This window comes from Crinia signifera, chromosome 1 (genome assembly GCF_055691185.1).
Source record: "Crinia signifera chromosome 1, ASM5569118v1, whole genome shotgun sequence".
Taxonomy (NCBI): Eukaryota; Metazoa; Chordata; class Amphibia; order Anura; family Myobatrachidae; genus Crinia; species Crinia signifera.
In genome coordinates this window covers 391,753,476-391,770,137 of record NC_139217.1, presented here as the reverse complement: position 1 = coordinate 391,770,137, position 16,662 = coordinate 391,753,476, and the positions used below count along the sequence as shown (strand labels likewise).

At 43.0% G+C, this 16,662-nt stretch overlaps 1 protein-coding gene across 4 annotated transcripts in view; it reads left to right on the top strand.

Annotated features, from left to right (window-relative positions):
- Positions 1 to 16,662, top strand: part of SNCAIP (synuclein alpha interacting protein) — a 226,655-nt gene that overhangs the window by 127,749 nt on the left and 82,244 nt on the right. For all 4 annotated transcript variants that reach the window (XM_083151590.1, XM_083151589.1, XM_083151588.1 and 1 more), the window contains one exon: positions 3,697 to 3,769. In XM_083151590.1, coding sequence (XP_083007716.1) covers positions 3,697 to 3,769 — 73 coding nt within the window. The remainder of the gene's footprint in view (positions 1 to 3,696; positions 3,770 to 16,662) is intronic.

Here is a 16,662-nt window from a genome sequence, read left to right as displayed (position 1 = left end):
ATATAAAGTCCAATGTAAAGAGCACTCACCAGTCTTCCAATCTTAATGCCAATAAAAGTTTAATACATCACCAGAGTTTCACAGCAGAATGTCGACGTTTCGAGCCACTGCGGGCCCTTTGTCAAGACAGTGGTGGATGGGTCACAGCCCCAGAAGTACTATGTATGTATGTATGTATGAAAGTGATGGTGTACGTATGAGAGCGCCGGTATATGTATGTATGATAGCGGTGCTGTATGTATGTGAGAGGCGGTGCATGTATATATGTCAGTGCGAGGCGGAGGATGGACTGCCACTCATGGGCTGGGATGTGTAGTTCAACAACAGCTGGAGGGCCGGAGGTTCCCCGTCCCTGATATAAAGCATTGAGATGTTTTTCAAATTAAAACAGTTACAAAACTCGAATCACATTAATAAATACAAATAAGTATAGAAAGAATAAACCAACAGAATGCAACCAAACCCTCTGGATTTTCTGTATGAAACAACAGAACATTTTCATCAATGCTGCAATAAATCCTGAATATAAATAGCTTTGTCTTTAATGTGGCTCATTCTGTGGTTTCTCTGTTCAGCTTTATTCTCTTTATTTCGTATTATACAATGTGCTAAAAATATTCTTTTATTTGTACAATTTATGCATCGCTTGAATTGCTCTGCATTTATATTTTCATTTTTTGTTTTTGAATGCCGTATTCATCATAACATTTAAAAGAGGAAAAAAATAATTTCTAGTTCTGGCATACTTACACTGCAGTTGTCAATGAAATTGAAATAGTATTCATAATGGGCCATTTAACTATTATTTAATGTTTATATAATAATGATGAATGTGAAGATCTAGAGACATGAGGTCTCCTGATGCTTTGTGAATGGCTATCACTTTTTAAGTGTATAAAGGAAACATTTCATGGCTACATTGCGTTCTTTTTGAATGCCCTAGGGCAATGCAGGGACTTCCAGTATTACAGAGACACCCTCTCTCTCCCCAGTTCAAGAAAATATCATTTGAATTGTACGTTTCCAAATTAACCGCTTTTAAGTTAGGTACACACTGTACAGTTACTGGACCAATAACGGGGTGATTGACAGGATTATTGTGTGTAGTGTGTATGTGTTCTGACAATAAATTGGGGAATTCTTGCTCACAAACATGCACCTACAGTACGATTATCCAATCGCACTGTCAAGACAGAAAATATCTCCCTGCAAAATCATTGGCCCGATCCTCGTTCCGGTCATCAGTGTGTAACTAACTTTAGATGTTGGGCCCAAAACTACATCTTCGGCTATATGCCATTCCTTTTTGTTTAAAAAAAAAATGTGATTAGGTCTAAAAAGTGCATGTTTGGCTTAAGTCTGGCTCCACAGGAATGTTTGTTTGAATATGCTGTCTGATCTCCAGCATGTAGTGTATGAATCACACAGACCAGAACACTACAAAGTATGCTGTGGAAAGGGTAAAATAAACTGGGCAACCACAGTCTTAATCTGCACACACGTTATTTGTGGGTCATACAGAAATGGGTGTAGAATTGCTGCTGAAAAGTATGCAAAGGGGCTCCTTTAAGGGGGGTTTCAGTTCTCAGGCAGTTGAAGGGTTCTGCAGCTAACATCACCTAGAATTACGGTAGTGGCTACATCGCTCATTGTGTCTCAGAATTGGCCATGTTTGCAGCTTGTTAGCAACACTTAGTGGCCATCACTTCTATGTTGATATTAAAAGACTATTCCTTTCCACTGCATTTTTAAAAAAAAATACAGAAATGGATGGAGGTGGTTGTAGCTGAGTTTATGAGAAGGTTACTGGCTTGTCCTCATCCCATTCATTTGCATAGCATGCCATTGGCATGGGATTGGGGAGAGGAAAGGAGTGGTTTGAGGGTATGGGTAAAAACCGGACCAGGACAAAACCCCCGGACCGCCGGACCACACATCAAACTCTGCATTTTGGAGCATGTAGCGTCCGGTCCGGGGGGTGTCCTGTCCGGGGGTGTCCTGTCCGGGGGTGCTGCCTGTTACACCTGTCACCAGGTAGAGGAGGAGGGGTAGAATAAAGTCTCTGTGTATGGTCCGGGCATGTAGCAAAAACCGGACGGTCCGGACCACACGGGGAGGCTGTAATCTCCCCTCCCCCATGTCCCTGGTGATAGCTATCACAGGGACCCCCCGGACAAGACACCCCCCGAACAGGACACCACCCGGACCGGACCATACAAGCTCCGGACTGCAGATTTTGATGTCCTGTCCGGCGGTCCGGAGTCTAGTCCGGGTCCGGCTTTTACATAGTCCCGTGGTTTGACACCATAACGTACCATTATGGATGCACGAGGCCAAATAGCAAAAGAAAATGCTTGTAGATCATAAACGCAATTTGGCTGGAGGTTGATTGATGGGAAGTCAGCGTTTGAGGGAGGACAGTTTATTTATTATTTGTTTATTTACAGTTTCTTATATAGCGCAGCAGATTCCTTTGCGCTTTACAATAGTAGACAGTGATAAAACAAACTGGGTAACAACAGACAGACTTGGAGGTAGGAGAGCCCTGCTGCAAGCTTACAATCTATAGGGATAAACAGTTGCCATTTTCTGGGAGTGCCAGAATAACGCATTGCATACCCAGACATTTTAAGGGAGGGTCTGTGATGTCAGCTCTGAGCTTGACCAGGCTGTCTCAGTCGCAGATTTGTGGGAGGGTCAGAGCTACTCACATTTGCACAGACTGGAAAAGCAGTCAGTGGTACAGAAATTGCATATGGATTTGTGAGCGGATAGCGATCTGCAATAGTTTTCCAATTCTCCTGCAAATTTACACGAGGGTTTCTTTCTGTCTGGGTGGCGGCTATCCACTCGCAGTTCTCTTTATCTTTCCACAATACTGATCAGGTCTGAATCAGTCTATGTGGCCCTTATATTCTGGTTCACTCGCAGAGGCAAATTCCTTCTCAGACGGACAAAACCTTGTGCACTGCAGGTGGGGCAGATGTAACTTGTGCAGAGAGAGTTAGATTTGAGTGGGGGGTCTTACTTCAAAGTGAGATCTATATTGCAGTGTAAAAATTAAGCAGACAGTATTTACCCTGCACAGAAACAAAATAACTCACCTAAATCTAACTCTCTCTGCACGTGTTACATCTGCCCCACCTGCAGTGCACATGGTTTTGTCCATTTGAGATGGAATTTGCCTTTGCGAGTGAACCAGAATAAGGGCCTGTGTCCATAAGCAATGCTATTTCGTGTTTGTATAGGAAAAAATGTTAGCCTATATTTGCGCTGTATTGAAATACCGCTGAGCCACAATCTCTGTGCATGTGGTTTAGATGATACTGTTTTATTGGACTAACTCAATTTTGCTGAAATTATAGTATTTTGTATATATACAGAATTATGTATCTTAATGTAAACTTTCAAAGCAAAAATCACCAGGCACTGAATTGTGTTCTCTTCTGCTTCCTGAGTCTCTCTGTATTACATTGTTCTGCAGCTACATGGCTCACACAGTGTTTAACCTTGATGGACTGTATGACTGGATGGTTGTTGCTCTCTTCCGTCAGTGCACATTCCCGGATCCTGCTTTTACTATGCATTTTACGACACTCTAATTCCAGAGCTTACTTGTTATGAACATACTGTACATTATGGCAACAATTTGTTAGATAATAACAGAGCAATTCCATATTGATTTATCTTTTTCAGTATTCCATAACATCCCTGAAGACAATTCCAGAGCTCTGCAGGAGATGTGACACTCAGAATGAGGACAGATCAGGTATGCGGCTTCTTCATGTTGCCTGATGTCTGTTGTATAATCACTCACATACTGATTTGTTCATGAAAAGTGTAATAATTATCTTCTAGTTATTTCTGTGGAATTTATATTCTGTCATGTCTGTATGAGGTCCTATAAGAACATACCTGACCCCTAGAGTTGATGTAATTGAATCTACATTGTAAGGCTGCTGTGTATTCCATACTTATCCGCACTCCTGGTCTATTTGGGAGACTCCTGGGACAGTGCACTATGCTCCCGGAGTCTGATGCATGAGATTGGATTTCAAAGCTCTAATACACAGAGACAGCTTGTTGCCGGAACCGGCGCTGGCTATACAGTGTACACAGAATTATGCCAGTTGGCAGATGGATCTTCTGCACCAGATATGGGGCTGAGGCAAGGGTGCAGTGATGACTGCAGTCACGGGTAGGGATGGGGCAGTACGGATGGTGTGATGGTTAGCATTACTGCCTCACAGCACTGGTGTCATGGGTTCAATTCCCACCATGGCCCTAACTGTGCGGAGTTTATATATTCTCCCCGTGCTTGCGTGGGTTTTCTCTAGGTACTCCGGTTTCCTCCCACAATCCAAATATATACTGGTAGGCTATTTGGCTCCGAACAAAATTAACCCTAGAATGTCTGTGTGAGTGTACATGTGGTAGGGAATATAGATTGTAAGCTCCACTGGGGCAGGGACTGATGTGAATGTTCAAATATTCTCTGTAAAGCGCTGCAGAATATGTGTGCGCTATATAAGAACCTGTTAATAAATAAATGACTGTTACTATTAACAGGTTCTTATATAGCACAGTAACTTCTATTGGGTTGGCTTCAATAGGTCGACATTCATCAGGTCGACCACTGAAGGTTGACGGGCCTTAGGTCAACACCCTCAAAAGGTCGACATGGGTCTAGGTCGACATGGGGAAGGGTCGACAGTCAGAAGGTTGACATGGATTTTTCACGTTTTGTGTCCCGAATGTCGACACTGTATCGGTGCACCGCACCCCCTCGCATGGCTCGCTGCACTTCCTGTGCTTCAGGAACGGTGCCTCGATACCCTCAGCACACTATTTTATTTTCCCTCCGCACTCTAGTGGATGGTAGGGTATAAAATACCGCCTGTTGGCACATGTTGGCTCAAAAAAAAACGTGAAAAATCCATGTTGACCTTTTGACTGTCGACCTTCCCCATGTCGACCTAGTGACCCTGTCGACCTAGACCCATGTTGACCTTTAAGGGTGTCGACCTTCAGTGGTCGACCTAATCATTGTCTACCTTCCTGTGGTTGACCTAGTGACCTATAGCATTCTATTGTGCTTGATGATGGTGATGACAGCAGTTATTACGTATGAATGAGAGCAGTTCCACTGAGAGGATACATATAAATGAATATGGGCAAATAACCTCATTCTTTTACATTCAGCAGCTCCGCATCATGCCCTTTGTGCTATGAAATATGTTATTTTAAAGATGAATTAGTCAGTATTTTGCCATTTCCACTTCCTTTACCTCCATTCTAATTAGAGGCCACTAGGAATGACTACCTGGACATACGTATGACCTTAGTGTTATCTTCACCATGTTTGTCACAATTGCTCATATTTTTTTTATACTGTAATCTCCAGATATACAATGAATGCTATACGGTCGATGGGTCGACAGTAATTAGGTCGACAGTCAATAAGTCAACCACTATTGGTCTACGGGCAATATGTCTACTCATGAAAAAGGTCAACGCGGTCTAGGTCAACGTTGCCAACGGTCAACACACACGCAAACTGTTGACATGTTAATGATCGACACAGGAAAAGGTCGATATGAGTTTTTCATGGTTTAACCAACTTACTTCACAATCCAAGTGGGCATAGAGCCAGGTTATAATAGTGTGCCGAGCGCAGCTCGTAGCATGGCAAGCGCAGTGGTACACTTACACGGTGTCCATGTTGGCAGATTTCAACATAGATACCAAAAAAGTGAAAAACTAATGTGAACCTTTTCAGGTGTCGACTATTTCCATGTCAACATTATGCTTCTGTCGACCAAGACCATATTGACTTTTTTCATATATCAACCTTTTGCTTCTCGACCAAATTACGGTTGACCTAATAATTCACACCCCAATGAATAGTCCATGTGTATTGTAGTGTGAATGTAACTCATGTGCCAGAACCACAGACACCTGCCTGGCATAGATCCTCCTTTCGATCGAATTACAGCAGCAATGTGACTGGGCATAGACTACACACGCTCTCTAAGGTACTGTGTAGATAGTGTCCACCATGCCACTTAAATAATGGTCCACCAGAGGGGATAAACCCCCCCCCCCACACCCCCCGGAAAGGAAGGCAAGCCTCCTGGAATCCAAGCAGCCCCGCCCCCGTGCCTCACTGAACTGGCTGCCCTCTCCAGGAGGGCAGCCAGTAAGTCGGCGACCCTGGTTAAAATGATTGATGCAGGTATGAACAGATACCATTTTCATTTTGTGCACATATTTACTAAACTAGTAAGCCCGTTCAACCCCATCAATGTAGTAGGTTCCAATTTCCTAGAACTATCAATGTACTTTGTATTAAAGCAAAATGTTTTAATTTCTCATTTACTTTCCTCTTTCAATGCCATTTTAGTACTTTGCATTTGAATTAACTTAACAATGACTCAGAGTAAAACTGTACATTGCAGTAAACCACTGCCGCTAAGGTCACTGTGCTTAGTAAGTTTTATTTCGATTCAGCAGGAGCTGTGTCCTTGTACAGAAAATACACCTTCCATCACAAAGCCCAGGGGTCACCTTTGGTTCTGTAAAAATTAGAGGATGCATTTCATTTATATATACATCACTGACTTCTAAAATAAAATACATTTTTTATTTAGCTATATAACAGAGAAATTTAAAATGAATTAATTCTGTTTAATGGGACTGTTGTAAAATATACAGCTGAGGAACAGCAAAGAATCGCGCTTGTAGGAGTTTATAGAGGACTAAATCTGCCGATGCCCCATAGAAGCCTATGGGCTTCTAACACGACCCACCGCCGCCCCGCACCGATCCACCGCCGCCCTGCACCGACCCCCGCCGCCCCGCACCGACCCCCCCTCTTCTGTGTCCGGGCAGCACAGAAATGTGCTGCCCGGACCTGTGACCTCCTCCCTGCACTATGATCCTCTTCCGGGTGCAGGGAGGAGGAGAGCCCAGCGTAGCAGCAGCGCCTGGGTAGGGAGGAGGAGAGCCAGCCCCCCCACCGCAGCAGCACAGTGCCGGGTAAGGGAGGGAGGGGGGAGCCGCCGGGTCCCGATAGGACCCGCTGACTCACTGCAAAGGACAGCTCTTAACGCAAGAGCTGTCCTTTGCCATAAATACGGCATATGCGATAATTATGTTTGCGGTAGCCGGCGATAGGGGGCGGTAAGGGGGCGCGGATGTTAGAGAATCCCCCCCACAGTCTGTCCCGCAGCTTACTCCTCGCAGTTCCTTGGTGAATGCTCACATTAGCAATCCATGCTGAATTCGCTGCATTGTCACAAATGGGTATGGTATGTGGAATGACCTTAGATCCCATGTCTGTTATTTTGCTACACACACTGAAACAGCTGGAGGACTATCATTTATTTATAGATGCACATGATCTACAGTGTGTGATAAAAGGATGAGACCGGGTTCCTAAATGTAAGATGGCATTGCCGCCGAATAGTTAGCAGATAGCCTCTGATTCATTCTGTGTAATGGTTAATGTGTATCCATTGCCAAGATCTGTGAGGAGAAAAATTAGTTTTTCTTTTGAGGCAGACCAAAATTATTCCTGAGAGATGAAACCATCCTGCTAAATATCAGCCTTGTAAACACTGTACGAGGGTGAGTGATGGATGAAATAATGATAAATATGTGCTGGAGAGCTTCACTACAAACAAACAGACCATTATCGCTCTCAAATATTTGGAATGAGCTTAATTCTAATTCTTCTTATCCAAATCTGTCCATTAAGCCACAGACACATATAATCCCATCATACATATTCTTCACTCAACAGTTTTGTAGAAGAGCTCCACCTTGTGTGCAAACTATAAACATCATTCTGCTTCTCTGAGCAGAGGGTCTAATCTAATTCAGCAGTAGATGGATTTACAGAGCTACAGACAAGAAGCTTTGCAAATCCATCCACTGAACATGCAAACGCTGAATGATTTGTCAGACACCCTCCTGCTGCACTTGCCATCCCAGCACTGTGACATGATGGCAAAGATTCCTGCAGATGGCCAGCTGCGTTAGCCTCAGCTTTCTCAAGCTTCGAGGCCAGGAGGTATGCGTACTGAGACACAGACCCTGGCCTTGTCACTCACGGAAAACCAAGGAGACAAGGCCCCGTTTCCAGAAATGCTGGCTGTCCCCGACCATGCACCTCTCCTTAAATGCTTCTGTCTGTCAATTAGGCAGAAGCAGAAGGGGCACTGGGTTGAATCACTCAGGACCTGCTTTGCACATGGGCGGAAAGCGTCCTGCACCTGAGCGGAATTACAATAACTTGTGTGGGCTTTTAAATCAGTGTGTCCTGCTGAATCAGACCCCAAAGTCATTTCCAAAGAATTGTAATTGCACAATACATCTTTGTATCATGGTATTTGATATGTTTCTTGATAACACAATTCCTGTGGATTATATCAAATAACTTTGCCAATACAAAAGAAAAAGCAGTGCAACGGTATTTTGGCTACAGATAGTAAACAAGTACAATCAGAAACACAATACAATAGCCAATCTGTGATGTTGCAAACGTGTGATATATTTAGACACACGATGCAAATCACAGATAGGACAAAATCAGGCGCGCAATAACCCAAGGTTAATGACACTCTCAATATTCCTCAGGGGAATAAATTAAATTTAAATTTATAACAATATTGCTTCTCCTAAGAGTGATTCTGTATCACTCAAGTTTAAAGCACAGGTATTTCTTGATAAGAAAAGGAGCGCAATTGTCATAAAAATCAATACATTTATTAATACAGTAATAAAATATAAAAAAACTATAAATTTCTGAATAGAAATAGAAGGTGATCACAATGACATCTGTGGGACACTTATACCCCATTCACACCAGAAATGCAGGGACAAACCCGGGAATTCAGTTCCCGGGACAAGCAGGGACATTCCCGGGTTGGGACCCATTCACACCAGAAATGTCCCTGCATTTTCTGGTGTGAGAAGGGGGCGGGAAGGAGGCCGGCAGGAGGTGGGTAGGAGGCGGGCAGTCGGCGGGCAGGCGGCGGGATGGCGGCGGAGGTGGGGAGAATACTCACCCCGGTTGCTGGTCCTCCGTGCAGGCCAGGAATCCACACAGGCGGCGGCGCAAATGACAGGACAGGCTGCGGATGAAGATGACGCAGCTCTCCGGTGTCCTCACTGCCGCCGGAGAACTGCGTCATCATCATCCACCGGCTGTCCCGTCATTTGCGCCCGCCGCCTGCGTGGATTCCCGTCCAGACAGCACACCGAGGACACGGCAACCCGGGTAAGTATACCCTGTACCTTTCACACCGGCCAGGTCCCCGGGTTGAACCCGGGAACAACCCTGGTACCTAGCCGGGTTGAAATTTGCCCGGGATTTTGTCCCGGGAACCTTTCACACAAGCGCTAGTACTGGGTTGTTCCCGGACTCAACCCGGGAATTTAGGCTGGTGTGAATGGGGTATTATGCAAATTCATACATTATTAATTCCAACAGTAGTTACAGTACATCCATAAATTGCAATACTATCAATATGCACATATATGGGGATTGGAATTTCTGATTGCGTATGAGTAGGCTCAGATTTAGAAAAGCATGGGTATACAGAGTCCCAGTATAATAATAAGCAGCCAGCAGTACCAGGTGGTTGATGTTATTATCAGTACTTCAAAACAAATGGGAGTTGATGTTGATGTCAACACTCCATATTGACAGAAATTTTATCCAGGTTAATGTCACGGCACTGTGGCCAAATAATTGCTGGAGTAGAATATGTGCTCACCAATGGTTGAAATCCTCTGTCTCTGGAGGGAAATTTCCAATCTCCAGGGGTTATAAGGGACCACACTGCGGCAGTTTTTCAGGTTCTTACCCCGCTGTCGAGCTCCAGGACCTGAAGCGTCCACACACCTTGTAAACGCTGTGTGTGGAGGGATGTCTGAAGAAATTGCACAGGTGCAAGGATCGCTTTCAATCAGCTTCCAGATGGCAGCATTGCTGTCGCTTGTACACACTCGAGCTGGGAGCGGAGAAATAGCCCCACAAATACGGCGTCACCCTGGGTGGCAGGTGAACTGGTACAATCAGTTTAAGTTGCTCTACTCATTGTCGTTTGAAATCAAGGGTGCAAGTTGCCTTTGCAATGGTATAGACATGTCGGCAATGGTCCTGTATCTCGTGCCCCTCACTGCATGATCTTATCCCTATGCAGTTTCCTCACTAATTCGAATGGTGAAACATCATCCACAATTGAATTGATCTCAGTGTGTCTCACCCCTCTCATCACTCCATGCTGCAAGTGGTGCCAAACACAAGTGCCATTTGGTAACAATCCAATTGAAAATTAGATTGTGATACCTATTTAATTAAGCAATTTTATTCCTGTGTTTCCAACAAAAAAATATATTTTAAAATGTTCTTCATTGCAGTTTGTCCCACACACCCTTCACTAATATACCTTTCCAGACCACAATAGAACCTTGTTGTCATCTGTGGCCAGTGTCTCTACAGGATCTTTCCAGAATAAAACAGACAGAGGTGTCCTGAACCTGAAAAAAATACATTCCTGTTCTAAAATGTACTGAGCATATGCTGTAAATGATTATGATAATATAATGTAGCTAAGTGTGATAGATACATTATGTAGCAAGAGCCAGAGGCTTAACATGCTGCCATATAATATAAGCAAACATTGTCACCCCTCCTATTAATCATTTCAGTAGAAGAACGTTTGTTTATTAGAGTAAGTGTAATGTAAGCTTCCAGTGAACTAGGCATATCAGTGCAATTAGCAAATCACCGGGAGACCAGAAGAGAAGAGATATACAGTAATATGGTCATTAATGACATTAATGAGAGAGAGGATGAAGAGTCAAGAGTAGGTGATCGGTGCTTTAATTAACGCAATGAGCAACTCTAATATGAAAGCCAATAGAATTTATTCCCCAGTAAATATTTAAAATATAGTGCAGGTTTCCATGCTACTCCTTGCTTATTAAAGCCATTTATAACTTGGAACCCAGCTAATGCTCCCCATCACTGCACACTTCTTTACAATTAATTTATTGACTGCATACTCATCGGTATTGGTAAATCCCACTAAAGAATGTCTCAATATTTGTGTAGACAACCGATATACTATAGAGATTTATTTAATTACAATAGTCCATCAAACATGACACATGGAGAAGCCAGAAGGCATATTGGTTTGAGGTGGAAGGTAAATGCAGGCAAAATGGAAGAAATTAGATCCGTCCTTGCATTAGTTCACTCAGAGACAGAATGTGATTAGGAGACCGTGCTTGGCCTTTTCCAGTAGGTTGGATGAATCTCAACACTCTAAACAAGCAATGGAGTAAATAAACAGTAGTGCAAGGAAAAGAGTTGGGATATGTAAGTTCATGTTCAGGTTATAAGACAGAACAGCGGATCCGTGTCTGCGAGATTGACAAGAAGCTGAAAGTGTAGCCGAGTCTTCCCTGCTGGCCAGACCATTGTGCAGAAAGAAGTGTTTTCATAAGGCTTAGACAGAATTCATTTCCATGCACTGCTTTTAATGGTTCCAGTCAGAACGGAACAGCTGGGGAGCATATGGTATTCATTTCCCTGTATCACTTAGAAACAATTTCACATGTAAATAGAACTAACATAAAAGTGTAGTCCTTGAACCCAGAATCTTATATAAGACATAAATTAATGGGCACAATGCTGTGTCTGTATTGGACAATGGGTTTACTGGGATTTCCAGTGTCCTAAAATAATGTCAAACATAGGCGTAAAGCTTACCATTTTTATCTATTAACCATATCCTCAACTTTACCCTGAGTGTCAGTGACAAAGAGAGGGGGGGGGGGGGGGGGGCTTATTTCTAACCATACTTTATCTATATTTTAATGGGATGTATACTTACCTCCTTTTTCCTTGGCCCATACTCTGAATAGTTATGTACAGTAATGGTGACTATGGGTAAACCTTGCTCATACAGTATGTATACCATTTGTTTTAAATTCACTGCTTATGCTGCTTTCAGACCGCAAAACTGGCTTTGACCAGGTATTTTAAAATGTTTCTAAAAACGGGTCTGCCAGCTAAAACCCCTTTCACACCGCATGTCTTTAAACGGTATTTCAGTGCAGTTTTTGTCACAACACTGAACCTGTTTTAACCCATAGAAAACAGTGGATGAAAAAAAACGGGTCTAAAACGGGTAGGACCCTGCTCTATTACCGTTTAGAAATACCAATTCAATAGAACCGGTAAATTCACTCTGCACCTTTCAGACTGCACAAATTACCGTTTTAGAACGGTCAAAAAACAGCAAAATAACGGGTAAAAAGTGCGGTCTGAAAGGGGCATCAGTGAGCCATTTAATGCCGCCCGCACGAATACCTGTACCCTGCCGCCATTTCCTCTCTCAACCATGCAAGGGGATGTGTAACAAAGACACATCCTCCCGCATGCCGCCGCTGCAGGAGAAATCATTTGATGGTCGGTGACCATCAAATGATTTATCCTGCCTTCGCAAATATAAGTCAGTTTCAACTGACTTGTATTTGCGACCGCCGGGACAAAAAAAGGGTGGGCGGCTGACATCATGTGACATCAGCCACCTGCCCCTGGCAGGCATCTGCCCGCCCACTTAGCCATAGGAACGCCCGGCATTTTCATGGGGACGCCCATAAAACACTGGGCGTTCTCATGGCCAAGCCCTGCCACCACCCCCATCCACCCCCCGTACCTTGGGGTTTCGACCATCAGTGAGCCGAATTTGGATCACTACATGCGTTCCAGAATCTACCCCTAAATCCCAGCTGAGGATATGCAAACATTATATGCATATACAGCAATACTGGTGTAAGATCTACAATGGCTCCTTGTGAAGGAAATTACAAAAAGAGGTAAGGGACTTGTTCACAGTATGTCTGGGTGATGTTCTGCTTGTCCCAGTCATATTTCCATAGTAATCAATCAAAAAAAAATATATAGCATTAGCAGTTATCATGTAATGCTTGGCCCATTAGGTCTTCGTGCAGGTACATAACTAATACTGCAAATGCAACTTTCTGAGTCATTTAAAAATGGCCGCTTCTGCAGCTACATTGAATGCTTGAAACTAGATGCAGATCTCTACCTGTATTCATTGTTGGCTGCATTGTGTCACTGGTGCAGACTGTATATGTAGATCAGGGCTGGCCAAAACGATCCTTGAGATCTACCAATGGTCCACGTTTTCCAGATCACCTACAGTAGCTGGTGCAAACTGTAGCCATTACTACTATAGTTCCACAGGTTGTCTGAACTGTTGGTAGATCATGAGGACAGGTTTGGCCACCCCTGATGTAGACTCTGTTAGTCAGTTAAGAGTTATGCTGGTAGTGCAGAGTGACATAAAGGTGCCCGTACACTTATCCAATTTAGACCGATTTTACCTGATCCCAACAGAATGGGCCAAGAAATCAGCCCAAATCATATGCGAGTGATGTCCCCCTCGGGTCCGATGCGTGGTCCTGTGTGCATCGGACATGAGCCGGAGGTTGGACCTGTTGCACGTCCGACCTCTGACTTGGCCTCCTCCCATGGCGGGGAGTGTGGTCGCATGCGATACATAAGTAAGGACCGCATGTGATGTAGCACACATACTGTATGTCTGCTTTGCATACCGAGGGTGTTTTTTAATGACTTCTACGACGATTGTCTCACAACAACTTCACCCAAAGCCCTGTTGTAGAACATTCTTCTATACAATTGCTGCTAGTGTATAAATAGCAGATTGTTTATTTACCGTGCTCAGCTAGATTTATGTGCCAAACAAGTAACATGTGGCGACTCATCAGCTGGTATGCCTGAAATTGTATATTGAATTTCGACAAAACAATTACTCATGAATTACACGTTCAGCGCATAATGTACACATTCCTAAAATATTCCCCTAATGATCTGAAGGCAGGTGCACTGTATCCGGTGATATCTATGTTCTAATTATGTTACATTTAAAATAGAAAGTTTCATGGATTAATCTCTGTATGAAAATAGCCACAGAGGGTCTCATTTATAATGGCCTTGGCACAGTACTATGGGTATGGGCTTGCACAGTGGTATTTGATGGTACTAGTGCTAGGTAGATAGATAGGGGTCATTCAGCAGTTTATTGTCTGATTGACGCTCAGTTGTATACTAACCACTCCAGTCATGTGACACACCTCTAAGGCCATCATTAGACTGCAGACAGTAGAGTTGTTATGTTCTGCTTTAGATTACATTGCTTTGTGCTGTTCCTCCTTTAGCTACAATAGTTCTGTCCCCCAACATGTCCCTGATTTCAGACATTCCATCTCTGCCTCCTCCATTACATTTTAATCTGCTATTAAATGTTGTAGTAATGGTTTAAATACCCAAGCTTATCTACTGTATTTGTGTACTGTAGGTCAATATTAATTGACATAATGGGTTAAGTACAGTATATAAGACTTCTGTTATATATCAATAAAAATATATGTTACATAAACAAAGTTTCAAACATTTTCCAATATTCACTTCTATTACTATTATATTTAATAAAAACGTTAGTGGAAGCATTGCTGACCCTACAATGATGATACTGTATAATGTGACAATGTGCCTGATTCAGGTCCATTGCTATAAGGACACAATGTACTCATGTTCCAGGGCTGAAAACTGATTTTTTAGTGTAAATATTCACCAAACACTTATTTTCAGTGTCAGACAGGGACATGGAGGGCCCACTGGGGAATGCAGTGATAGGAGCCCTGTTTAGGGGTGTGGCTAATCTTCAGAGGGGTGTGACCAGATGCCACAGAGTTCAATATCAATGTATATATAGTAAATACTGCTAGTGCATGTATGACAATGTACCAGAATAATAATGCACTGTGGAAAATATATTATAACTCCAAGAGGAGATAGGGCCCCCAGACAGTGGGGCCCAGTGTGGATTTCCCCACTTCCCCTGTGGCCAAGTTTAACCCTGCATATGTTGTCACTGCTGTTCCCTACCTGTCTGAAAATATCACTCCAGCATGGAGCATGCCTACATTTGATACTGCCTGTATTTTATGTACAGGTTTGGATTCTTTTCCGTTACCTGCATTAGCCATGCTACATTGATTGATGCTACTATTGTTCTCCAAAGGCTAAATGCTCCTCGCTGCTGTCCTCGCTCCACCCTCTCACTCAATGGTAATGACAAGGAAGTTGTTTTGGCAACAGATCAACATTTTGATATATGCTTGTTAAACGATTGCTGAACGCTTTGGCAGGCACTAAATGAGCATTCCATTACAACTCCATTGTATTCTTAATGTGTTTAATGCTTCTAAACATTGGTGACAAAGCCAAAATAGGTACATTCACTTGCATTCTCACATGAATGTCTTCTATGTATGGGGTTTTTATTTGGAAAGATTAGTAATCTCCGCTGCTGCTCCCATACACATGCAGTGAAAGCAATGTTCCGGCCACTTCTAACCTACTTATGTTCTACGTCTACTATGTGGACGATTATATGAAGGACCTAGCAATGTAAATGTATCCCCACCAAATATTTTATTCTGCTGTGTATAAACTGTAGATCCATATGTTTCATGTCACTGAAGGTATAAAATATAACATTCCATTAGCACTTTAACTGTGAATTAATTCATAGTCCATTAAAATGAAACATTATACAATAACAGTTCTTGTTTGCCCTGTTCACATCAATCTATTAGTGTATGTTACTTACAGTACAATACACAGTAAGTGACCAATCTGTATAGAAACTCCTGTAAATAATATCTGCATGCTTTTGTCATGTCTATGATTTCTGATGGCATTAATTCAGTTAAAACTCATATTTATTATTATAAAAAAAAAAAAAAACTTTGCACCCTTACTGCAAATTATTATGGATATTGAGATCTTTGGATTCCCTTGATTCTATTAAAGCGGCCTCATTCTCTACAGTATGATAACCATACTCATCAACATCTATAGTTTGTTATTTGCCTTTTGTGGTGACTTCTGCTGTCATAATTTGCAGAACACACTATAATATTGTGTATATTAAAATGTAAACATATTATGTAGTGGACTAATGTGGTTGGTGTTATTTTTATTATTTGTATCCTTTATTGATATCACCAGTAGGGAATGTGGAAGGTGGAGCTTAATTCCAGTAAGGGGCCGAAGTCAGGCAAACCACTAAAGGCTGCGGTCTAGTTAATGCATCGGTTGCAGCCCCTAGAAGAGCTGCCATAATTGCAGTGGAGTAGCTTCCTATGAGAAGTGCTGTCTCCACTTTGGCAATCTGGACTGGCAGTCCCAGGTGGGGGAGAAACCCCCTAGAACTTCCTGTCTGGCTGTAATTTTCAGGGAATGCTACCAATGGGATTTCACTGCCATTGTTAGGCAGTCCATGTGGGGGGCGGCAGATTGTACTGGGGGACTGCATCCCCTAAATTAAATCTATCACTGGTCCCTATGTGAATAGCCCATCATTGTGGCAGTTCTTTTTGGCACATTGAATGGCTGTAACTAGGGCCGAACAAGTGGGATCCACACAAAGCGCATGGCTCTGGGAATGCCACTCTCTACACCCCACGTCCCTAGATTCTTATTAGTAGGATGCTGGGAACTGCACCATTCAGTACCACTGCAACAGTGTC